General features: G+C 48.2%; 5 protein-coding genes across 6 annotated transcripts; 4 read left to right on the forward strand and 1 right to left on the reverse strand.

The window, feature by feature from the left end:
- Positions 1-2133: 2133 nt before the first annotated feature.
- LOC112900448 (agmatine coumaroyltransferase-2-like) lies at positions 2134-3679 on the forward strand. Its single transcript, XM_025969311.1, has one exon. The coding sequence runs from the start codon at positions 2204-2206 to the stop codon at positions 3545-3547; it is 1344 nt and encodes a 447-aa protein (XP_025825096.1). The 5' UTR covers positions 2134-2203; the 3' UTR covers positions 3548-3679.
- Positions 3680-6900: 3221 nt separating this feature from the next.
- Positions 6901-8310, forward strand: LOC112900654 (premnaspirodiene oxygenase-like). The gene is made up of 2 exons (XM_025969487.1): positions 6901-7746; positions 7852-8310. Exons 1-2 carry the CDS (start codon positions 7057-7059, stop codon positions 8308-8310), a joined length of 1149 nt encoding a protein of 382 aa, XP_025825272.1. The 5' UTR covers positions 6901-7056.
- A 528-nt stretch (positions 8311-8838) lies between these two features.
- Positions 8839-9674, reverse strand: LOC112900655 (B3 domain-containing protein Os04g0386900-like). The gene is made up of 3 exons (XM_025969488.1): positions 9555-9674; positions 9216-9416; positions 8839-9144 (listed from the first exon to the last, which is right to left on the reverse strand). Exons 1-3 carry the CDS (start codon positions 9672-9674, stop codon positions 8839-8841), a joined length of 627 nt encoding a protein of 208 aa, XP_025825273.1.
- Positions 9675-12543: 2869 nt separating this feature from the next.
- Positions 12544-18031, forward strand: LOC112900329 (probable DNA primase large subunit). Of its 2 annotated transcripts, none has more exons than XM_025969146.1 (20): positions 12544-12691; positions 12804-12865; positions 13330-13433; positions 13534-13615; positions 13707-13766; positions 13892-13946; positions 14358-14377; positions 14479-14562; positions 14645-14709; positions 14981-15029; positions 15115-15162; positions 15278-15367; positions 15443-15502; positions 15584-15643; positions 15858-15932; positions 16008-16093; positions 16695-16788; positions 16874-16981; positions 17088-17166; positions 17747-18031. In XM_025969146.1, exons 1-19 carry the CDS (start codon positions 12544-12546, stop codon positions 17118-17120), a joined length of 1383 nt encoding a protein of 460 aa, XP_025824931.1. In that variant the 3' UTR covers positions 17121-17166; positions 17747-18031. The 2 variants fall into 2 exon arrangements, with proteins under 2 accessions (XP_025824931.1, XP_025824932.1); XM_025969147.1 differs by having other exon boundaries at positions 17752-18031.
- Positions 18032-21147: 3116 nt separating this feature from the next.
- On the forward strand, positions 21148-22602 carry LOC112900304 (5-pentadecatrienyl resorcinol O-methyltransferase-like). The gene is made up of 2 exons (XM_025969118.1): positions 21148-21954; positions 22117-22602. The coding sequence occupies exons 1-2, from the start codon at positions 21148-21150 to the stop codon at positions 22414-22416; spliced, it is 1107 nt and encodes a 368-aa protein (XP_025824903.1). The 3' UTR covers positions 22417-22602.
- Positions 22603-24957: the final 2355 nt, after the last annotated feature.

The following is a 24957-nucleotide window of genomic DNA, read 5'->3' on the forward strand; positions in this document are numbered from 1 at the left end:
TAATGTTCAACTAAATTGAGCTGAAAGCTGCATGATATTATGGAATGGTTAGTGGCCGTATTTTTTCTATGCACATACCTTAGACTCTTCCCTCGGATCATGACATCTATCACATCCAGATTTGACCGTCGTTTTCATATTCTGTAGGTAAGTTTGACCCCTTTTTTGTTGTACGGGATGCAGATGATTATTTGACTGAGGCGGTCTGACTTCGGAGTGCATGGCTGAATGAAATCAAGTCAAGGATGGGGAATAAGGGATGCAAATAACTGAAGTGAAGCGGCCGGTCTGACTACGGAGTGCATGGGCTGAGTGAATCAAGCCAAGAATGTGGAATAAGCGAAGCCTGCAGTCCTACAGATAAGTTAGTAATAAGATTCTATTATATATTCTTGAAGGTGAGACAATTTTAGCCAAGAACGTGTGTGTTTCCAGTATAAGGTTTCTACAAAGAGAGTGTGTGTTTTCTTCTGTCTAAGCCTAGTAGCTACTATACATCACTCTGCAGTCTGTACACGCTAAGCCATGGAATCCTAATCTCAAAATTTCTAGCTGGAGGCCCATTTTTTCCCTGCCCCTTTTCCACCTACATCTAGCAGAAGATCGGTTGCGGATTAGGAGATGGAGACGTTGAAGAGTACACTATGTGAAACAGTCGTACACTCTGAATGGAATTTTGACACTTCCAGTTGAGCTGGAAGCCTGGGAAGGGCCGGGCAAAATATTGGTGGTGCCTCGTCAGCGGGCTAGAGCTAGCATCGACCTGTTTGGCGTAGCAGTGGCCAGTGGCCGGGAACGGCGCGCCCGTGGTACGGTGTCGGCTTGCTTGGTAGTAGTGCCAGCAGCTACTGTCTGTAGAGCGAGAGGCTGCAAACAAGCAGCACGTCCCATTCTGACCAAGAAACCGTTTCGTCGCGACTACTCGCGCGCGGGTGTGTAGTGTAGGCAAGCTCCAGTTTCCACGGCCCTACCCGCCTGCCTAACCGCTGCTCTGACCTAATCTATGGCGAAACGCGGCAAGCCGTGGCATGGATCACCATCGATCAATCGGTGGCCAGGATTTGCACACCGAGAGGCTACCGGCCGTTGATCGAACAGCAAATCGAACGCTAAGGGCCAGTCCGGTAGATCTTCATTTGATCATGATTTTTTGCGAAACTGATTCTCTAAGAGAAGTGGTTCATTATTAGTTGAATGTGATTCTTTATAATCTTTTAAAATTAATTTTGTGAAAAAAATAGTCTAAGAAGTGAATGAGGTTAACTTCAGATAATCACAGTACAGAATCACTTCTCTTAGAAAAATTATTTGGCAGAATTTCTTCTAGATTGTGCTTTGTTGTGCCCGGCGTCGGCGAGCGAGTTCAGGTGCAGAGGTGCTCCTGCCCCTCTTGCGGTGCTAAGTTTTAGTTTGGAGTCATATAGATCATCCAAATTAAGGGAAATATTACATTGCAGTATAACCAACCATGGATTGGTGGGACACATAACAAGGCTTGCACAGTGGAAATTTTAGTCTGTCGGGACTCCAAGACACACACGTGGCCAAGAAAGTAGGAACGGCGGCGGTCGATCGGGTTATTCTTCAGCCGGGGCCGGTCAATTCAGAGGTTGCTATCGATTCCTCCGGCCGGCGAACAGCAACGGGTACCTGCAACATCAAAGATCTTCGATCACGCTACTATTTTTCAAGATTATCCCCAATTGCTGATCCAAGGCCGTGTCCGTCGTCGGCGTGCGCAGCACAGCAGGTTCCATTTCCCACGGCCCTCACCTACCTACTTACATGACCACTTGTCCTGCTCTGCTCGATCTGCCCTTAGCCTGTTCATCGCATGCAGCGAGGGTGCGAGGAGGCATCACTGTCAAAACGCCGGGACAATTCCGAGTCCACTGCACGCATCTATCATTCTATCCAACAACAATGGCCGCCCGTTTGAACGCGGCGTCCCCGGCCGGAGTTTTCCGTCCCTTCCCATCCCGTAGCACCGCCGGTTCAACACCTACCGCCGCGGGGCAGCACGTCCGCATCGGCGGCCATCATCTCATACTCCATCATCGGCGACCACCATGATCCTATATATACTAGTTGACCCAGTGCCACACCATGCTGCATCCTCTCCGAACACACGCTCATCATTAGCTCATCCACAGAGCAAGATCATTCTTAAGCATTGTTAGCTTCGTGCGATACAATTCTCGCGATGATGAGGATCACCGTGCAGTCGTCCAAGGCCGTCAGGCCCGCCGCCGGGGGCCGTGCAGCCGCCGCCCCTGAGGTCGTGCCGCTCTCGGTGTTCGACAAGGCCAACTTCGACACGTACGTCTCCGTCATCTACGTCTTCCGGCCGCCGACACCTCCCAACGCCGCGCTCGAGGCGGGGCTGGCCCGGGCGCTGGCGGAGTACCGGGAGTGGGCGGGGCGGCTCGGCGTGGACCCCCGCACCGGCGGCCGCGCGATCCTCCTCAGCGACGAGGGCGCGCGGCTCGTCGAGGCCGCGGCCGACGTCCTGCTCGACGCCGTCCTGCCGCTGAGCCCGGCCCCCGAGGTGACGCGGCTGCACCCGAGCGAGGACGGCGCGGAGGAGCTCATGCTCGTCCAGCTCACGCGGTTCGCGTGCGGGGGGCTCGCCGTCGGGTTCACCGCGCACCACCTCGTGTCCGACGGCCGCGCCACCAGCAACTTCTTCGTCGCGTGGAGCCAGGCCACCCGCGGCGCCGCCCTCGACCCCGCCCCGGTCCACGACCGCGCGGCCTTCTTCAGGCCCCGCGACCCGCCAAGGGTCGAGTTCGAGCACCGCGGCGTCGAGTTCAAGAAGCCGGCCGCCCATCAGCACGCGAAGGCCGCCCTGGGAATAAGCAACGGCGACGGCCACGACGACGAGGTGGTGGTCCACAAGGCCCACTTCAGCCGGGAGTTCATCTCCAGGCTCAAGTCGCAGGCGTCCCCGCCGGGCGCGGGGCGGCCCTGCAGCACGCTACGGTGCGTGGTGGCGCACCTGTGGCGGTGCATCACGGCGGCGCGGGGCCTCGACGGGTCCGTCGCCACCAGCGTCTGCATCGCCGTGGACGGGCGCGCGCGGATGAGCCCGCCGGTGCCGGACGGGTACACGGGCAACGTGGTGCTGTGGGCGCGGCCCACAGCGGCGGCGCGGGACCTGGTCGCGCGGCCGCTGCGGCACGCGGTGGAGCTCATCAACCGGGAGCTGGCCCGGGTCGACGGCGCCTACTTCGGGTCCTTCGTCGACTTCGCGGCGTCGGGGGCCGTCGAGGAGGAAGGGCTGGTGCCGGCGGCCGACGCGGCGGAGATGGTGCTGAGCCCGAGCATCGAGGTCGACAGCTGGCTGCGGATCCCGTTCTACGACCTCGACTTCGGCGGCGGCCGGCCGTGCTTCTTCATGCCGAGCTACCTGCCGGTGGAGGGCCTCCTCATCCTCCTGCCGTCCTGCCACGGGGACGGGAGCGTCGACGCCTACGTCCCGCTCTTCAGCCGCAACATGGACGCCTTCAAGAGCTGCTGCTACTCCGTCGACCTCGTCGACGACTAGCCCTGCGTCTGCATGTAACCGAAAGGACCTTTATGCAGTTCCATGCATGCATGCACGTAAAATGCACGCTCTGGTTCCAAATTAAAAGACTGTTACACGTTGCTCGGCAAGTAAATGAACCTGAAGTTTAGTTCAGATCTTATGTCTTTGCTAAACAGGTTTGGATAGAGTTTTGTTTTTAAGAAACTGTGATTTCAAACGAATAAACTGTATATTGTGAGAACATTTATGATGATGAAAAGAATATCAACGTATTGTGTTCTCAATCTACATAATTATTTGTACACTAATGATCGAAATTTAAAAAAGTTTGACCGAAGCCATGCTAATATGCCTTACATTTGAAATGTGAGGAACTGTGAAGAACATAAGCAAGAGAGAATAGGATGTAATAAGGAAAGTTTACCTAAGCGGTGGGAGCGAATTTCAGGTTGGGGTTAAAAAAAATCTCCTTGCCTGCCTACACGCCAAAGCACATGAAAAATTGGTCATGGTCCGCTCTCACACGGGTTACGGTACGGGGAACGGCACCCCTAAGTAAGGGTAGAGCAGGGGTTCAGGGTTTTCTTAGCCTACGTGAGAGGTCTTCTCTTAGCTATATTGATATACATATATATATATATATATAGGCAGACATGAGTAGGTCAAGTTTTTTTACTATATTGATATATATATATGAGTATATTCATGGTATATGCTCGCTAGCTGCATGATGTTTTATCAACTAAGATGATATGAGTATACTCATAGCAATATAATATGCTATGAGAAAAATTTTCACAATATATATTCATGGTACATGCTCGCTAACATGGAGCAATAAACAATAGTGCGTTCCAAACATATATTTTTGCAATCTTACTCAAATATTTGATAGCTTAGCTCCATGTTACTTCAAATAAATAAAATATATATTTTGAAAATATTTTTTATGATAAACAATACCAACATTACGCTCTCATTCTAGCTCTACCTAATCATTCATACGCTAATGCTTAAAGTTGGAAAAAGTTTGACCGACGTGATGCAAAAACACCTTATATTTGAAATACGAGGAGGCTACGAGGAAAAGTTTACGGCAATGACAGCTAGGAAAAATCCTATCATTGCCACGGTCCACGGATGAAGGGAACAACTACGGAGGGAGTGAAAGGTCAAAGCGAACGGTAGTACATCTTAAGGTTTTTATTTGTTCATTACAGTATATTAAGCTCTCTTGATATTTATATTGGACAACTATTGTAAAATGGAGGGAGTAGGTAGATCTTAGAAGACTAATGACTCTGAATTATATTAATATGAGTATATATAGTATATGCTCGCTGCATATAAATTCAATTTGTAGTGTTATAAGCTCTCTTGACTATATAGATGGATTTCATATAGTCATCAATGTTGTGCTAACTCTCATAAGGTGGTTTTGTTTTTTTTTTGAAAATTAAAAACTTTTGGTTAGATTAGAAAATCAAACTAATTCATTTTAAATAAAAATATGAGACTAGTACCAAATTTTTTCTAAAACTATAACCTGTCTATTGGTGTTCTATTTGAATCTTATCTATAAAAAATAATAGGCATAACTACAAGTCTACAAGCAAACAAATGCTAGAAATAAGAAAAAGTTAGATCCGAATTACTGACAAGTAAAGTACCAGTAGATATATTACATTTTTAGAAAATATTGGCACCTGTTTTGTATTGTCTGATTTAAAATGAATTACTTATAATTTTTAAGTTTAGATTTATTTTTTTTAATTTTCACAAAATCGAAAGTCACCTTTCAAACCACTAAATGGTCCAAATTTATCCGGTTTAAATAGCTTGATGGTCCTCATTATCCGATTTTCTAGTTGAACGTTAAAAAACGAACTTTTGTGATAATGTGATGATGCAAACTTAACTTTTTCCTTAATTAGATTTAGATATGATGCTTAAGAAGACCGAGTTTAATCTATGGCACTTATTTATCTTGCCTAGCGGTCATTACAACTACTGTATTGCTGGATTAGTAACGGTCGCATCCGCAGCGCCCGGTGTCCCGTTTGAACGCGTACGCCGTTTCAAATTTGAAGCTGCCGCGCCGCCGCCCCGCATATCCCCATCGAACGTGGGCGCGAGCGCGCGGTTGCCGCCGCAACCACCTCCATCTCTATTTCAGCGCACGGCCTCCTTCCTCCACCACCTGTCAGGCTGTCACACATCTCGCCGCCGGGCACGCACTCGTGAGCATCCAGTCCGCCAGTCCGGTGCGCGTTCACCCACACGTCACGTCACGCGTACGCGCGAGGCGCGACCATGAGCACCTGCAGCACGGCCACGAGCGCCCTCCGCGGTCACGAGAGCCGGGGGCGGCGGCGGCGCGCCCCTCCTCCTGCCCGCGGCGCCGGCGTCGTCGAAGCCGTCCACGGCCGCCTCGAGAGGCGGCTGGTGGACCTGGAACGAGACTGGGACGCCTACAGGACGGGCCGCTCGGGCGCCCCGCGCCACCACCACCGCCGCAGCCGCTCGGCCACCGGCACGCCCTCCTCGGCCGTCACCGTCGCGGCGCCGGAGGCGGACGGCCTCCTCCTGCCTCTGTACCGCTGCTCCTCGCCCAGGAGGCTCGTCTCGTCGCTGCAGCGGACCACCAGCGCCGACAGCGACCGCGCCGCCAAGATCATCTTGCGCGCCGCCGGTGATTCCCCTACCGGACCCTCCAGCGTCTGCTCCGTGGAAGCCGGCTACTCCATGGAGGCTTCCTCGTCGTCGTGCTCGTGCCCCCGCCGGTGCCGGTGCGCCGTTTGCTGCAGCAGCTACTCGGCCAGCTCCTCGCTCACCGGCGCCGCCGCTCCCCCGTTTTCTTCGGCGGCCGGAGGCACAGCTGGTGAACGTGCGAGGAAGAGTGATGGAGGGAGGTGGGCGGCATTTCCAACAGCATGGATTTACGCCATTGCCTTCGTCGTCGTGGTGTTCGTAGCCATGGTCATCTTGGAGCTCCGCGTGGGCGACGGCTGCGGAGAGTATCTAGCGCCCACATGATTAGTTGTAATGATATGATAATATTCTCATTTTAGAAGCCAATACTAGTTGGACCATGGGAGGTTTCATACATGTGTTTCTAAGAATGCCGTATAGAGGAGTATACATTTAGTTGATGGTTGAAACAGTGCGCTATAATACATTGTTTTATTCTGTTGTTTCATAGATGATGCATGCAAGAGGATATATATGTTGCAAAGAGTGTGGCCTTGTGGTTTTTCATCTAGATGAAAATTCTCATCTCTCTCTTCATTATTTATTTGCCACATTAGTACATGTACATCATCACAAACGCTGATGATATGCCGCTACTGTACCTAATGATAATGATAATGAAAGCAGCCCTCATCCCTCTGCTGCTCCTCAAGCTCAGCAGCCGCGGTGGCAGTGGCGGAGGCCGCCGGAGGCTGCCCCCGGGCCCGTCGCGGCTGCCGGTCATCGGCAGCCTGCACCACTTCCTGTTCGTCCGCAGCCCGCTCGCGCACCGCACCATGGCCGACCTCGCGCGGCGGCACGGCGCGCCGCCGCTCATGTACCTCAGGCTGGGCAAGGTCGGGCTCGCCGTGGCCTCGTCCCCGGCCGCGGCCCGGGAGGTCATGCGGGCGCACGACGCCGCCTTCGCGTCGCGGCCCTGGATCCCCAGCATGCGGCCGGCCATGGAGCGGGGCGCCGTGGGCCTGGTGTTTGCGCCCCACGGCGCGCTGTGGCGGCAGCTCCGCAGAGACAGCGTCCTCGAGCTGCTCAGCGCCAGGCGCGTGCGCTCGTCGCCGCCGGGCAGGGCCGTCAACGTCGGCGTGCGGCTCGCCGCGCTCACCGCCGACGTCACGATGCGCGCCGTGGTCGACGACCGGTTCGACCGGCGGGAGGAGTTCCTGCGGGCGATCGAGGAGGGAAGCAGGCTCGTCACCGGGTTCAGCCTCGGCGACCTGTTCCCGTCGTCGAGGCTCGTGAGATTCTTCAGCGGGACGGCAGGTCGGGTGATGGATCTCCACCGGAAGATGTTCCAGCTCATGGACTGCGCCATCAGGCAGCACGAGGAGCGCCGGGCAGCCATGGCCTCGACGCCGGATGGCGCCGTGAAGGAGGAGGACGAGGACATCCTTGGCCTGCTCCTGAGGATACACAGGGAAGGTGGCCTCGAGGTGCCCCTCACCATGGACATCGTCAAATCTCTTATTCTTGTAAGTAACTGCACTATTGATTGGCACAGCCACTGCACTTGCAACTAAGGTCATGCACAAACTATTTATAGATGTATCATGGCATTGTGAAATTTAATTTGGCAGGACCTCTTCAGCGGAGGGAGCGACACGTCAGCGAGCACGCTCGAATGGGCCATGTCGGAGCTCATGAGGAACCCAGGAGCAATGGAGAAGGCGCAAGCCGAGGTGCGGAGCAAGCTCCAAGGGAAGCCATCGGTGACCGAGGACGACCTGCACCACCTCAAGTACCTGAAACTCGTCATCAAGGAGACTCTAAGGCTGCACCCGGTGTTGCCATTGCTACTGCCAAGAGAGTGCACGGAGGACCGCAAGGTCATGGGGTACGATGTGCCACAGGGCACCGTGGTGCTAGTGAACGCGTGGGCGATCAGCAGGGACTCTGGGTACTGGGACGACGCGGATGCGTTCAAGCCAGAGAGGTTTGAGGATGGCAAGATCGACTTTAAGAGCACGGATTTTGAGTTCATACCATTTGGGGCTGGACGGATAAACGGTGACTATTACTATAAAAGAAGATTGTAGATTTGTAGGTTGATTCATGGATTTTTTTTGAAAATAAATTGATTCATGGATAGTTCAGGGGCTTTTCAGTGAAATCCGGGACGGACAGGTTTTCCTCTGTTTTTTGTGTGCGAGCCGCGGTTTCCTGCGTGACATTCCCAGCTTTCCTCTGGTCTTCCTTTCAAACTCCTGCGTTCCTGAGCAGTGATAGTGAAGTTTAATTTGCTGCTGCTGCTGCTGCTGCTTTATTATTATTAAATTTTTTTGCGCTCTCTGAGAGCTCTCCAGAGTTCTCTCCTTTCCCCAGCATAAGGAAAGAGCAAAAGAAGGCATCTCAGCCTCGAAATGGAAGCTAAAGACTTTTAGAGTGCCACTGTCCATAGTTCATGCAGCACAAGTACTGACGAAAGAAACATCAGGTTTCAGTTCTGCCCACATTTCAGTCCATCAAGCTACAGCTACGCAGATCAGTCAGTTCAGGACGATTTCAGGCCGCACTGACAGACAGCACCAGCACTGACTGACACGTACGGGGGCCGAGGCGCCGAGCTAGTCGATGAGGATGGGGCTGGCCGAGGTGTCCCCGCCGGCGCGCCCCCGGATCGCGGCGGGGATGTCGGCGCGGAGGACCTGCGCCCTGAACACGACGCGCTCCGGGCCGCCGTCCACCAGCTCTAGGACGCAGGCGTCGCCGAGGCGGAGTCCGGCGTCGAGCGCGAAGCCCCGCCACCCGGCCTCGAGGCGCTGGATCTGGCGGCCACCCGTGAAGCGCATCCCCCAGGACCGGCCGCGCCACGACAGCGTCGCCGGCGCCGTGGCCGCCGGGAGGAACGGCGCCAGCGACCTGGGGACCACCTGCAATGCAACCAGGCACGAAACATAGGCAATCTTTGACGGCAGGAGCATGAGGAGCAGAGTGGCAGTACCACTTGGAACGGCGGGTGGACGTGGGACTTGCACATGATGCACGCGAAGTACGGCTTCCCCAGGAGAGGGAGGATCCCGGGCTGGAGCTGATGATCATCAGGTCCGTCCGCGGCGGCGGCAGCCGCCTCGCCGCTCTGTTCCGCGGAGGAGCTCGCCGCCGATTTACCCTTGAGAGCTGCATCCGATGCCATTTCCTCTGCCTAAATGAACACTGAAGATATCGCATCAGCATGTACAGAAAATCAACCAAAAGCCTCGAATCGACATAAACTTGCGATTGAAAAACGGAGGAAGGATGCCCACGGCGGGGATTGGGTTTGGTGGATTTTTCTTTTTACCTCTGCTGGACTCCTGGACGGGAGGACGGGAGGGAGGAGGAAGGAGGAAACCCAGGCCTCCTGGTCGTCACAGACCCACAGTGCCAAGCGGGTCGCGAGATCACAGTGGAGAGGACACATCCCGTGTTAGTGTTACGAGGCCGAATTCATACGCGTCTGTTCACCTGAAGCGCTTGTAATGTACACTGCCTATGCATGGGTCACGAGATCACAGTGGAGCTGGCACGATGCATTGATCTGGCACCTGTTCAAACGCTTCGGACTGTAGACGCCAAAGATGCATGTTAAATGGCCGATTGAACCACTCGCCGCGTGCTCATCTCTAAGACGATGCATCCGCGAACTGTAGCGCAGGCGATATATAGACGTGCTGTTCAGTGGATAACCTTTTGGCATTGTTACACCATAAAACTAGGAGAAAAAAAAGGAGTTCCTATACCTTGTGGAAGTTGGATAAGCTGGACTGGATAGAGTCGTTATGGCCCATCTTCGCAACAGCGCACAACTCAGATTGCAAACAGTAAGAGCACGCACATGCACATTTTAGAGACAGCGCGCACTTGTAGAATACCTATGCATGGGTCACGAGAGCACAGTGGAGCTCTCACGATACTTCGATTTTACACATGTCCAAACGCTTCGGTCAAAGATGCCTGTTAAAAATATTTACTAGGCTGATTGAACCATTAAGCCGCAAGTTCATCTTTTAGGCGATGCATCCGCGAATTATAGCGCAGGCGATATATAGCTGTCAGCTGTTCAAATGGATATCATTAGGATGACAACGAGTCAGGTAATATGCGGGTAAAACATTTACCCACCCGATAGCATACCCGACTTTCCAGCTATACCCGTACCCTTTGAGCATTTCGGGTGAAATTCTATACCCGTACCTATACCCGCCGGATAATGGAAAAAACATGTCAATAGATACATATCAATGAGTAAAACAACAATTTGACAGCCACGATACTATACAACTAGTGAAATAGTGAAATATTACAGCATAAGTTCAAAAACAATAGGTCCCTAACAACCAGTGAAGCATAGTTCAAAGATTACAATGCAATACAAGCAGTACTGCAGTTCAAAGTCTCTCATGTTGTCATACAAACTAAATAAACATCAACCAGCGAGGGAGCGGCGGGCGGCGTCGAGGATGGACATGAGGGTGCTGTGTGCTGCCGAGTTCTGCACGGGCGGCACTCCTGCGACCGGTCGGGTGCCTGCCCTGCTCGACGCCGGCCGGCCACGTGCCTGCCCTGCCCGTGCGGCGGCAGCCCGACGCGAGGAGGGGCGGATGGGTGGTGGTGGCCAAGCCTAAGTTGGAGGGGCGGACGGGCGGTGGCGGCCAGACACGAGAAAGAGGGGTGGATGGGCGGCTGGACCCGAGGTGGAGGGGCCGCGCCTTCGTGCGACCATGTGGACGTGCCACGTGCGGTTCTGGAGCTGGGCATTGGGTGCTGGGGGTGGCGAATGAATGGGATCGGGGCGGGTAGGGTGGTTGGGTTGTGGGGGAGGGAGTGGAGGGGTTGTGGATAAGGCCAGGGTGGAGTGGAGGTAGGGTTTTCGGTGGGCTTGGCCGTATTTTCTAATTTAGTGGGCGTTTTTACATTTCGGGTTACCTAATGGGTACCCGCGAGTAAAAATTTTTAGCTGTGATCTAGTCGCGGGTAGAATTCCATACCCGCACCCATACCTACGAGTAAAATGTCATACCCATACCCATACCCTCACCCATCAGGTACGAAACCCGCAGGCACGATTGCAATCCTTAGTAAAATACCTATGCATCTTACAATACATTCACACACCAAAAGAGGGCTGGCCAGTGTGACCATGTCGCCAACGGTTCTTGGCCGCCAGTCCAGATCCCGGTCATTTTGCAAAAAAGTCCTCTATCTTTATTGAAATTAACCCGCAGTTTGGCCTCCTCTCTTAGATAATTTTGCGAAAAAGTGCATAATCAAAATCCACCCGCAGTCCAACCTTCCCGGTTTAGAAAAATTTACAAAGAAAACCTTAAATTTTTATAAAATCAACATACCGTCCTGATCCTCTCTTAGGATTTTTTAGAAAAACCCTCAGATTTTAATTAAAACAAACCACAACCCGTTCCATTCATTACTTCTACATGATCAACATTATACGTACAATTTGAACACCAAAACGCGTTGCAATCAAAATTTGAGTTCCTATTCTTGTAACGAAAAAGTGTACAAACCCTATAGGAATACATCATTTCTAATACTGACACTACTTACATAAATAAAGTACCACATAAGATCCTATTTTGCCAAAAATATTCTCATGCTACCTCCACAATAATGCGCCAAATTTTAATATAGCCCCTACTTCTTTAAAGAAAATACCATCATGTCTATTAATTGCCAAATCTCATGATTGAAAGTCCAACTCTCCTTATTTCCCTTCCGGCTAATTATACTCCGTCCTCTCCAGTAAATAATTTTACCCCTCCTTTCACCACAACAAATATAGGAAAAAATTTATAGTTTCATTTCGATACCTAAAATAATATATTATTTAAACAATAGCGTCACAACAATAGAGTGCCCAAAATATATACCAAGTGCAATAACGGACTTTAGACTATGATAACTATATGAAAATAACGAAGCGATGGATTTACTTTACCTGCATTATTACACCATAAAAATGGGGGGAAAGAATGCTCCGGGTCAGGCTTGGCTAGGCCAGATTTGTTTTGCGCAAAGCCTTGCTGTATATTACCGTGAAAAGCCTTGCTGGCTGGGCCCAAGGCCCACTGACGCGGCCGCGGGAAAACCAGGTCGTTTTCCCGCCAAACCGTCCCCAATTTTCTTTCTCCCGCCGCCCTCCTCTCCCACTCTCCACCCCCACAGCCGCCGCCCGCCCGCCCGCCCCGTAATCTCCGACGCCGGTGCACCGGCCACCCAAGCCTTCCGGGCGAGTATCCTGCTCCGCGACAGCTCCACAGCCTAGTCCGCGCATGGAGATCGTGCGGTCCCACCGGCAGCTCGCTGCTGCAGCCGCAGCCGGCGGCGGCGGTGCGGGGGCCCTGCCGACCTACCGGGCGGCGCCGCAGCTGGAGGTGCGGCTGGAGGCCTTCGAGCTCTTTGCCATCGACCGTCTCCGTGGTGCGGCCTCCTGCCTCTTTTCTAGCAAAAAAAAAAAATGCATCCTGCCTTGCTTCCTCAGATCTGGCTAACGGTTGGCGTGCGACGCGTTTCGCGGCGCTGTGGTGGGCAGTTCTCAAGGGGATCTCGGATGGGCTCTCGCGGGGGAAGAGGCCGGAGGAGATGGAGAAGCTGGTGAGCGATTCGATTCTCCCTGTCTGCTCTCTCGTTACTGCGGGGAAATTTGGGAACGGGGCTATGTTTGGACCATTTTTTTTTCAAGCGAAAACTTCGATTCTGCGCAGAATTAGGTGCAAGTTTCAATGCATTTTGCGGTCTTGTGTAGATTTAAACATTGTTCTGAGTTGGATTTTGCTAGAGAAAATGGGGAAAGTCGCTAGGCTCTTCTGGATATTAACGTGCTACTTTTCGAAATCTCCATTTTTTTTTGACTAGTTGTTCATGCAGATGTTGAGTGCCTTGTAAGGGGCATATGTATTTTATCCTTACGTGTGGCCTTAACTGTGATTTGATTTTGTAGTTAGAATTGTTGATCTCTCCATAGCATCAACCCTTGTTACGGACTTAATGTAGTCTGACAATTGTCCAAATTTTCATTTAAAAAGAAATGCATTGTTCGTTTTTGCTTCATACTTCAGGTCAGTGAGTTGTGGAAGACACACATGAGGCATCAGGATCCAGCAGAGACTTTGAACAAGGATATAATATCGCACTTTGTACTCCGTCTTGTCTATTGCAGAACGTAAGCTTAATATTCATACGGTAATATTCGGTGCACTATATTAAGATTGATGGTTCTTTTGGCCAACTTAATGAAAAGTGGAATTTGATACACCACCCAGGGAAGAATTACGAAAGTGGTTTCTCTCCATGGAGACTACACTTTTTCGTTATCGCTTTCGGCTTGAGAGTCCTGAATCACAGGTGACTTCCTATCTCTTTATCATAGAATTGAGAAAGGAAAATAACATTGCATTTATGCTTTAATTGTTGCTTGTTGCACATTCTGTTTCAGAGGATGCTTATGACTGAGTTTCAACTGCCTTACAAAGCATTGCCACACTCAGAATTTGAGGTATAGACTATGTCCACTATTATTATTGCTGAGGACTTTGATCTTGATGCTTAGCAATGTAAAAGTGTAGTGTTTTTCCTTTTTCCTGTTTGCTTTGTGAAGTAATGAATGTTTACATATTTTAGGTTGTGAAAGACAAGTTGAGCCAAGTTGCACGTTCCATTGGTCAATCTGCAAATGGTACACACCATTTCTTATCGCCACTTCTTTTCACTCAATTTATTGCAGATTGCTTGTCCAATTGGGTGTTAGGATCAGTTACAGAATAGGATGCTTCTCTATGATTCATACTTTTGTGGACCATCTAGGTGGCTAACGTACTGAAGCAGCAGATTCTCTATGATTCATACTTTTGTGGGCCATCTAGGTGGCTAACGTACTGAAGCAGCAGATGTACCATTGTGACTGAACTTTCGATTCTTTCTAAAGGAAATGTGTTCTTGTGTATAGAACAGTCATATGAAAACATTACTGTGTTAACCTTGTCATAATTTTCCATTTGTTCTTTTTGCTCTTTGAGTAGAGTGTCATTCTATTATTTCTTCTTTCACTGAAAGCTAAATTCATTTGGTACCTTTTCTTTTTTGGCAGTTGAGTCCGTGTTCTTCAAGGTGTGTACATATACCTGTTTGTCTTTATTTCTGTACCCATTTAAAACTTTTGTTTTGTGCAAATAATAACTCGAAGTAAATCATATTTTAATACAATTAAGGTACCTTTTGAAGAAGTTCCTGATCTTGTTGCCAGCCGCCGGGTATTTATTTCAAAAGGCTATGCTTATGTGGCGATGAGCCAGGTTTGCACTGAATATGATAATAAAAATTCCAGTTATTGTTTTGATTGGTGCTCTCTATTAACATACCTGTATGATTTCCTAGGTGGTTTCATTAGTGGTTACTCAATTCCGGTGCAATATCTCAAAGGCACTTGTTTTAACAAACAGGTACATTATACATCAATTTTACTTTGCTCAGTTATTATGTAACATGTTTTGGAAGCCTGCTTAGTTGATTTCTGTCAGAAAGGTGTCTTGTGGCTTTAATTATTGTACCTACACCATTTTTTATGTTAGGAAAGGATTTAATTCACATACGTTCTCGCAAAAAAAGATCACATTTTCCAAAAGTTCTAGTTCTTGCATTCCGGTGACATTTTTCCAACAGCAGTTCGGATTAAAGTTCTAAACTGAGTGCTCACTAGTTATTATTGTACAGAAAATGGATGGCAACTATAAAGGAACAAGAAAAGGACAGGTTGACTCCTGTGAGTACCAGAGTACCAGTTCCCTACCTTTCCTTCAGCACTGATCTTTTTATATCTTCAGTGATGCCTAATTTTATTTTTACAGATTGTCGAAGCATTAAGCAATGCGTATTTTGGACCTGATTACTCTCAGGTATGCTGTCTCACCGTTGCGGTTGCGCTTGATTTTCCTGATATTTCACTACATTTTCCTCTAGTGCTATTGCTTTGACTTGTAAGGTTTTTTAAACTATAAATGTTTCACGCAGCCAAAGGATGCTGTTGAAATATCTCTAAAGGATATTGACCAACTGGCTAAAAGTTCTTTCCCTCTTTGTATGCGGCATATGCTAGATAAGGTGAGGCACCTTATATGTTCTTGGTGATATGCATACCTTGTGGCCAGGTTGCTCAGTGTTTTCTTTATATTGCAGTTGAGAGAAAACCATCATCTGAAGCATGGGGCTAGAATGCAGTTTGGACTTTTCCTTAAGGTAATAGTTAAAAGAATTAAACTAAACTTTGATCTACCTACAACTATGTCACATTCATGACTTCTGAAAATTATGACCTAGGGTGCTGGACTAAAGTTGGAGGATGCCCTGGCGTTTTGGAGAGCGGAATTTTCTCAGAAGGTATCTATCTTTTTGTAGATAACGTAAGCGTATTGTCTCATGCAAACATTTTATAGGAGTATGTCACTACCTTATTGCCTGTAGCATGCTAGCAGTACACAAAGCCAATATGATTAAAGAAATGCAAAATTAAGCAATTAATTTTCCCTGAGCTGAACATGTAAGTTATCCCAGTTTCTATTGCCTCATTGATGTTGTATCTTCTTTGGATAAGGTTGGCTCCGAGCGGTTTGACAAGGAATATGCCTATAGCATCAGACATAATTACGGAAAAGAAGGAAAACGGACAGTAAGCCCCTCCTGCTACTTGTGTAACTTGAAATTGCACTGGAGTTATTACTTACTCTTACAAATTCTGCTCCAGGATTACACTCCATATTCATGTCAAAAGATCATTTCTGCAACACCTGGTGTTGGAGATCATCATGGATGCCCTTATCGACATTTTGGGTACAACCTCATTCTTAGTCTTCCCTATAGACGGCTATTAACAGTCTAACAGAGTAGATAAGTGCTCAATATTTTAATAAGTAATCTAAAATTTTTGTTAGCAGTAGCAGTTTTTACCTTCTCTTCCAGTCTCTCCTTTTTTGGTCGCTAGATCTACTCCTGAACTTTGAGGTCGTGGTAAGGTTTCATTTTGAAGCCAAGAAATCCGAATGGAGCAAGAGTCCACCAACCTATAGTTTTTCTGACAAAAAAAAGCTTAATATACCAAAAAAGCAGATGAATGAGAATTAACATTTTGTTTAATCATTAAGCACACCTGGCCTGGTTGAACCAAATTGTACAATGCTAGGGTACCAAGCAGAGCAGTGAGATATGCTTTTGTGATTATTGCTGATATGGTGTTGTCTAGTCTCCTTGTTCATACTTGTCCATGATATAGTTTTTTCCTTGATTATGGTTAATACAAAATAGCATTCTGTTCTGAAGTTCACTTGCCAATTGCCATGCCAGTTTGCGACGTTGCAAGATAACCATAATGCTACCCTAGTTTGTACCTGATGTTTGCCTCCATGTATTTGCCTCCATTTTATTGGATTTGCAGTGATGAAAATTTGCGGGCAGCACTCAACAAAATGGGCGTCAGTGGGCATGCATTGGAAGGGATAATGGATAAAGTGAAGAACAGGCATTACCAGGTGCTGTACTTCATTGCCATTAGCTTAACTCAGCAATATTCTATCCCTGAACTATCTAGTTTATCTGGCATAATGAAATATGCAGCTAGCTTGCACATTGACCTTTGAGGCAACACATGGTGTCTCCTGTGATTCTGGAATCAACCATCCAAATCAGTATTTCAGCGAAAGTCAGAAAGTATTGCGTGCCAAGGTGGGTGCTGTCACTTACTATACACTCTTGACTGTTTTTCTTGTGCTTTGCTGTTATTATCTAACTGAGCTAATCTTCCAATTTAACATGTGGATTTAATGCACAGAACCAAACAGTGGAGGGCCAATCAGCAACCTAAATTGTATTGCAGATGCAGAAAGCATCCATCTGCAAAAGGTTACCAGGTCTGGATATCACTCAGCTTTTGCATTCATGAATAGATGCATTTCTAATGTGCAATGATACACAGCATAGACATGTGGTACATCACTTGCTGTTTACGGCATATGTGATGCTGAGTTCCCCTTTGACTTCGGACAATTCTATTAGATATTTTCTTTCCCTTTTTTTATTGGTGACACCTTATCCATTTGGTAAAATTCGGTTTATGCATGATTGGAAACTGTCCAAGAGTGCGCCCTATTTTGTGTGTTATATTTTGATTTGCCTCATCCAAGGCTGCTCCTTGTTACTGAATTTGTTTAAACATACAGCTCTGATTTAATAGGATTTTTATGTTAAATGCAACTATGCAAGTGATCTAGTTCTCCTGTCAGTTTGTAAGTGTAGAACAAGAATAAGTCTGTTTTCTTGGTAATAACAAGGTTATTTATGGACATTGAATTTTCATCAAACATGTTACTTGTGATTTGGAGTACCACATGAGAATTCAATATCAATTCTCATGCATAAACTTCCAGATTTTTTACACTAGATGTACTACACGCCCACTGATAATTCCATATTACTGTCTTTTGTCCATAGATCAGGTCAGTGCTGAACCAAAGATTCACGCTTGATGCAATTATGTGATGGTACCAGTTGATCTTTGATGCTTAGCTGGAATCCTGTTGGTACCTGGTGTTTGCAAACTCCAGCTAGTGGCTGTCATACTGGACAAGCGATGGCGCCACATTGTATACTAGAAGGGTTACCTAGTGCTGCGAACAACAGCAGGTTAAGGTGCGCGTGTATGTTTATTCCTGTAAATTTCGAGCGAATCAAGAAACATATTGAATTAAGGTAGCACTGGTTTTTGCTGTGATGTTATGTTATTGTCAAGCTTCTTTGAGTAGAATAGAATTGCTTGATTTTGTCTATGTATTATGTATGTTGTTAGACAAGCTGAAGTGTTGTCGCCCCTTAGGTTCGCTTTGCTAGCCCTGTTCCCTGTTTTGCTTCCTTAGATAATTGTGGATGTCATTGGGGTTACTTATCATCGCTATCTTAAGTGGGTCGTCCAAGTATAGTTGGTCATAGAACAAATCAAACTCTTCTCCATAGCTCTTGTTTTCTTTGTTTTGAAGGCAAATATACAACTTTGACATTTGTATTTTGCTTTTTGTTTGCAATTTGTAGGAAGTGTTTATAAGTATTGAAGTGTAAAGTGTTTATAAGTATTGAAGTGTAAGTAGCGTCAGTGAGTGTGTTTTGAGTTCATGTAAAATTTTATACTGCAAATTGCTGGCGTCATCTTTTCTGAGCAGTATCTAAGTAAAAGCAAATTTTGCTAAATGAAAGGAGAATAGGAATTGTTTCTGTATGTTCAGCGTTAAAGTTTAGTCAGTGATTTAGAGCAAGTACGAGCTTATGGCCCTTTTGCATAGCGCTTTTTCCACGTGTATGGGAAACTCAAAAAAGAGAGATAGGAGGATATGTACTCTTCATGAGTATGCCTTGCTCTGAAGAAAAAAAGAGTAAATGTAGGTGAGAGAAACAGAGAAGAAAAAGAAGAAGAAAAACCAATCCAAAAAAGAGCAATATTAGATCCATTTCATATTAGTTAAATGTAGTGTTACCTCTAAGGACTTGTTTGGTTAATCTCTTTCCCAAGGGGATTTTGACTTGTAGGGGATTTGATCCCTTCCAACCCCTCCAATCTTCTTCAACCCCCTTCAAATTGAATAACCCCTAAATGGTTTGTGGCTTAAGGATAATAGTGTGCTATATTATTATTTCACATTATATTTAGTCAGGAAAATTTCTATTGTGTATGAAGTGAGGGACTCCAATTGGGTTAGTTACGCATCACAATTACATTGTGAGAAAACCCCAAACAATCAGCCATGCCGATTTCAATGACCAACCTTGTTGGTGCAGGAATTCACACTAAGCCCTTAGCGTAGCATGCTCTTTTATTGAACATGTTCTTAGTGTTCATTGGAGAAAGAAAAGCGAATCATTTTGAGACCAAGAAAGATGCCTTTCCCCTCTAATAACATGCATTTCTATTCTTTCAATGATGGCAAAGTACTTTGGCCTTTTGCAGATGCATACAACCCTAATTCATTATTATAACGTTTTATGTGCATTTATTTTCGTGCCTGAACCTCGGCGGTTGAAGCCTCTAGGTACTCAATATGGTGATGATCTCTCTAGATGATAGAGTCCTCTTTTGTACGCATGGCTGTCGGTGAATCCTCTGCACATGAGATGTAAGCACAATTTTATCAGATTTTGATAAAAAAACAATCTAAAACTGAAGTATTCCCTCTGTATTTAAATATATGACATGAAATAATTGGCTTGATCGAAACATCATACACTTATAGATGGAGGAGTGTGTGTGTGTATATATATATATTTATTTATTTTGATAAATCCTGTTCATGTTATTTTTTATATCCAACTTACGTTTTAAACTTTTAAAGAAATTTAAGAAAACATGAAATCGTTTTGAAGTTCTTATACATAATTATTGCAATAGTTAACATATCATAAGCTGTAAAAAAGTAAAAAGAAACGTTAAATTAAACCAATGAAGCTCAAATGCGCATAGATATTACCTAAGTTTAAGTGTGCGCAACATACTTTGCTGTCAAGATGAGGATCCTATGTACAATCCTACCAGTCTCATGGGATCGTGTATAGTTCTCACGTTTGATTATAATTCTATGAAATTAAAATTCATGGTGGTTTAATATAGTTTGGGCTTTATAGAATCTTATCTTCTGGGAATCGTATTATGTATAAGACGACACGTATCGAGATCTGACTATTTGTAACTCATTGTACAAGCAGTTCGTGCATGAGGCGTTTCCTACCACTACACAGTAGTTGACTTCTTTGATTGCATCTCAGATTCGTTTGAAGGACTGCCCATCTTCCATTGTAATTTTTTTAAATATGAATACCCAGCTTTCCATAACAGAGAGCAGTGCACCCACGTGTTCTTGTCCCTCCGTCGATACGTGAAGAGAAATTTCCTAGCTTTGCCACAACAGGGGGTAGAAAATGATGAACCACACCGACGAGATTTTCCTGGCACTAAGATGAAGGCAGCGGAGTCCTGCCGGTGCAGTGGGCAGTGGTACGATCAGTTTTAACAGATTGTTCTGTGCCTTGTCATGCAATCATTTGCTTGTTTCTTCTTAATGAAATGGTTGTCCAGTCAAGTTACCGGGGGAAAAATTTGCAGTTACTTGTTTTCAGTTCTGTTTGCAGTTGCTGAGGTGAAAAAGACATGGTGACGAACGCCAGGCATTATTTTGTATTTTCATTGGTCATGGTCCATTGATCCGCCGTGGGAACGAAGTTCTTGACTAATCGAAGTACAATTAATTAGTTTGTTCCGGGAGAAAGTACATTTACTTGATTTGCGGAATATCAATTTAATATGCATTGCGACACATTTTCAATCAGCTTCTGCCAACATCTTGATTACACTGAGGTAGTCAGTGACTTGATTGCAAAATGCAAAGCTAGCCACTGGGTTTTGTTCATGAGAAGGTACTATCCATCCACCCTTTCATTGTTCAGATGAGCATCTTCAGCTGTAAAACCCAAAACCATAACCCATCTGTAAGAATTGCTGCCACTCCATGTCTGCAGTATACCATCCAATCAACCCTCCAGTGAATCACAGCAGCAGGTCGGCATCAAATCTGAAGCAAAGGATAATATTCAGTTGGACTACCAGTCTACGTAAAGAAATCAAGAACTCAACGTACCGAGATCGCAAACGATAGTATTCAGTTGGACTGCTACTCTACCAAAAGAAATCAGGAACTCAACGTACCGAGATCGCAAACGATAATATTCAGTTGGACTGCGACCCGTCTCCATAAGAAATCAAGATAACGTACCGAGATCTGGAGCAAAGTTTCCGACGGCCTATAAAGAAGGCATGGTGCCTCGCCGAAGATGACAACGCAAGAGTAGTGGAAATGACCATCGCCGAGGAGAACAAGGAGTTGCTCCAGGCGCAGCTCGAGCTCTGGCACCACGCCTTCGGCTACGTCAAGTCCATGGCGCTCGCCGTCGCCCTGGACCTCGGCATCGCCGACGCCATCCACCGCCGCGGTGGCGCCGCCACCCTCTCCCAGATACTCGCCGAGGCCGCGCTCAGCCCGTGCAAGCTTCACGGCCTCCGCCGCCTCATGCGCGCGCTCACCGTCGCGGGCACGTTTACCGTTGCCACCTCGTCTGAAGACTCCGGTGGCGAAGCCGTCTACGAGCTGACGCCGGCCTCACGCCTCCTCGTGAGCGACGACGTCGACGGCGGCGATGGCGAGGGCTCGGCGATGAGCCTTTCGCCTGTCCTGAGCCTGGTGCTCAACCCCTTCCGCGTCTCGCCGCTCGGCATGGGCATCGGCGCGTGGTTCCGGCAGGAGGGCCAGCCGGGCGTGGCCCCGTTCGCGGTGGCGCACGGCAGGAACATGTGGGAGACGGCAGCGCGCAAGCCCACCTTCAACGCGCTGGTCAACGACGCCATGGCCGCGGACAGCCGCTTCCTGATGCGGATCGTCCTCAGGGAGTGCGCCGAGGTGTTCCACGGGATAAGCTCGCTGGTCGACGTCGCCGGCGGGCTCGGCGGCGCCGCCACCTCCATCGCCAAGGCGTTCCCGGAGCTGAGGTGCACCGTGCTGGATCTTCCTCACGTGGTTGCCAATGCTCCCTCTGGCGGCAACGTGCAGTTTGTCGAGGGCGACATGTTTCAGAGCATCCCGCCGGCAGATGCTGTCTTTCTCAAGGTAAATGACGCTGAACTCCATCCATATTTGTAGCTCAGTTGGTTGAGGTGTGGTTCCTATTCTCTTCTTGGCACAAAGCCAGATAGCTTCTCTTTTTTTTTTAGCTAAATACACAATAATGTGACAAACATTGAGTAACTCAATGCTTGTTTATTATTTCAGTGGATTTTGCACGATTGGGGCGATGATCAGTGTGTCAAGATTTTGAAGAACTGCAAGCAAGCAATACCTTCAAGAGATAAAGGAGGAAAGGTGATAATCATAGATATGGTAGTTGGATCTGGATCATCAGACGCTAAGCAACTAGAGACACAAGTTTTGTATGATCTCCTTATTATGGGTATCAATGGTGTCGAGCGAGATGAGCAAGAGTGGAAGAAGATTTTCTTGGAAGCAGGGTTTAAGGACTACAAAATTATGCCGATTCTTGGTGTCCGGTCGATCATCGAGCTCTATCCATGAGAGCTCACTGAACAATCCGTCTGAAAAATAAGAATATGTGTGATCGGACGCACCATTGATTGTCTACTACTAGTGGCCTAAACATGAAGGCGTGAATTTGTAAATGAACTTTAGGCCCTCTCTCCAACATGAATAATGGAGGAAAATTGAATCATCAATAAAAGATTTCGTGTAAGGCTTCAAAAAGTTTTCCTGCTCCAACTCACATGCATGTGCTCACCGTCGCAGGCACCCTTGCCACGACCTCTTCAGGGAATGAAGCTATCTTCCCTCCCATTTATCAGATCATTTTAACTTTTCTATATATATAAATTTTACCATACATCTAAATATATAATATATCTAGCTACGTCGTAATATATATATATATATAAACTAAAATAACTAACAATTTAAAATGGATGGAGTACCAGCTAACGCCGGCCTCACATCTCCTCGTGAGCGACGACCGCAATGCTGAAATAAAGCTCGCAGCAAGCCTCCGTATCCCGTCCTGATGGAGCCTGGTGCCCAACCCCTTCCGCATCTCGCTGCTCGGCATGGGGATTCATGCGTGGTTAATTCCAGCAGGAGCAGCTGGACGTGGCCCGGCCTTGTTCACCGTGGCGCAGGGCAAGAACATGTGGCAGCTGGCCGCGTGCAAGCCCGTCTTCAATGTGCTGGTCAACGACGCCATGGACCAGATGCGGATTGTGCTCAGGGAGTGCGTTGAGATCTTCAGGATATGCTCACTGGTTGATGTCACCGGAGCGAAGAGCTAGCGCAATTAATATTGGTAATGCTAAGCATAGAGCGTCCGAGCGATCGGACGCCCGTCCACTGTCCAAAGCAGCACTCCCATCCTACGGATAAAATCAGCCGCGCCACTTTTTCCCCACGCCTCCTGTTTCCATCGCATGTGCCGCCTCGCCACCCGCTTCGCTTCGCCGCCGCACGCTCCCACTCCCCGCCGATGCGCCTGCCTAGGTGGCGAGAAGGGCGGCGGTGGAGGCCCTCGGTGGCCGCCACGAAGAGCATGGGGGCGCTCGCACACCTGCGTCCAGCGTGCGTGGCTCTCGGCGACCTCGGCACTCCTACTCCCCACCAGCCGCGCGCGCTCGCGCTCCCCTCCGACAGCGAGGCGCTCCGGCGAGAAGGGCGGCGACACATCGAGTGGGATGGAGGAGAAGACGCTGCTCCCTCCGCTCCCTCCGCCTTACTCGAGGCCCTCACTCACCGTCGCGACCTCCTCGCTCCCCTCCAGGCGGCGGGGCAGCAGGCGGGGTGCACGCGGTGGGGGGCCGGGCCCTCCGCTCCCGTGCCTTCTCCCACCCCGGTCGCTGCTCCCCCGCAAGGGGCGAGCCACGCTGTCAGCATACAGGGAACGGGATCCCCTATGCAGACGATTCATGGAAATACTCGACCACAACAACGCACGAAGGGAATGGCCTACGAGATGGGCCCACCTAATCCCCATGTCCCGGGGAGCAGCTCGACACCCTCGAAGGACCCCTAGGTGCAGCTCGACACCTCGGGAGGCAATAGTTTCCTTTACTCCGAAGGAAAAGCTATAGCGGTTGTAGGAGCAGGCATTATTAAATAACTCAAATGGCTGATGCCGTGGTGCGTCACAGCATAGCAGGCTGGTAGAATCATTCAACTCTCACAATAAAGATGAAAGGGCATGCAAGTCTACTATACGCTATCTTCTCCCGACATGCATACACGCATATCCCGGAACAAGAACCACCGGCCAACATCAATGGAGCACCCTGAGGCGCGCCGGGTGTGCATGCACCATGCGCCCCAGGGTGCATGCGCATTAAAAAGCTGTCTCCCTCTCTCTCTTGCCCACTTGATGCACGGGCTCCAAGGTGAGAGGGGGCTCCTGCCACACATAGGAGCATGTGGTAGATACATGCACCTGCACGCATTAAGAAGGAAGTTCATGCATGAAGGGCACGTCACCTCTTGGAGGACCTCTCACCTATTTTCTGTATACAGCCCGATGTGGGGATCCCTCTTGGATGATAAAAAAGAGACCCGAGGCAGGAGGAGGGTGGAGAAAAAGGAAGACCTCCCTCCCTATGTATTCTCTGGTTCATACACAACCACAAAATATACGAACAAGCAAGACGTAAAGCTATTATCCTCCGGGAGACCTGAACTTGAGTAAAATCTCTTTGCGCTCACCATCCGCGCTGTCCAAGGAGATCAGCATGTTCAGCCCCTGGCCAAATCTCTAAACGGGGTTCCCACGAATTCCTACTTGCGGTACTGATCCGCCATCACACGCAGGCCGCCGAATGAGCTCCGGGCGGCGGTCATTGCGGGCAGCTCTGGGAGGTTGCAGAGGAGGAGCGAAGGCTGTGGCAGGGGGAGCACGACGTGGTGATGTTACAATAGGTATCTCGTAATGTTGTATTAGAGATTTTGGAATGTTGCAGTGGGTACCTCGTGGTGTTGCAGTAGAAATTTTTTAAATGTTGCAAGTGCTATAGATATTGCGAATGTTGCAATAGTCAATTTTTGGTGTTTCATCTCTTAATCTTTTATGTTGCA

The sequence above is a fragment of the Panicum hallii genome, chromosome 7, assembly GCF_002211085.1.
Source record: "Panicum hallii strain FIL2 chromosome 7, PHallii_v3.1, whole genome shotgun sequence".
Classification (NCBI taxonomy): Eukaryota; Viridiplantae; Streptophyta; class Magnoliopsida; order Poales; family Poaceae; genus Panicum; species Panicum hallii.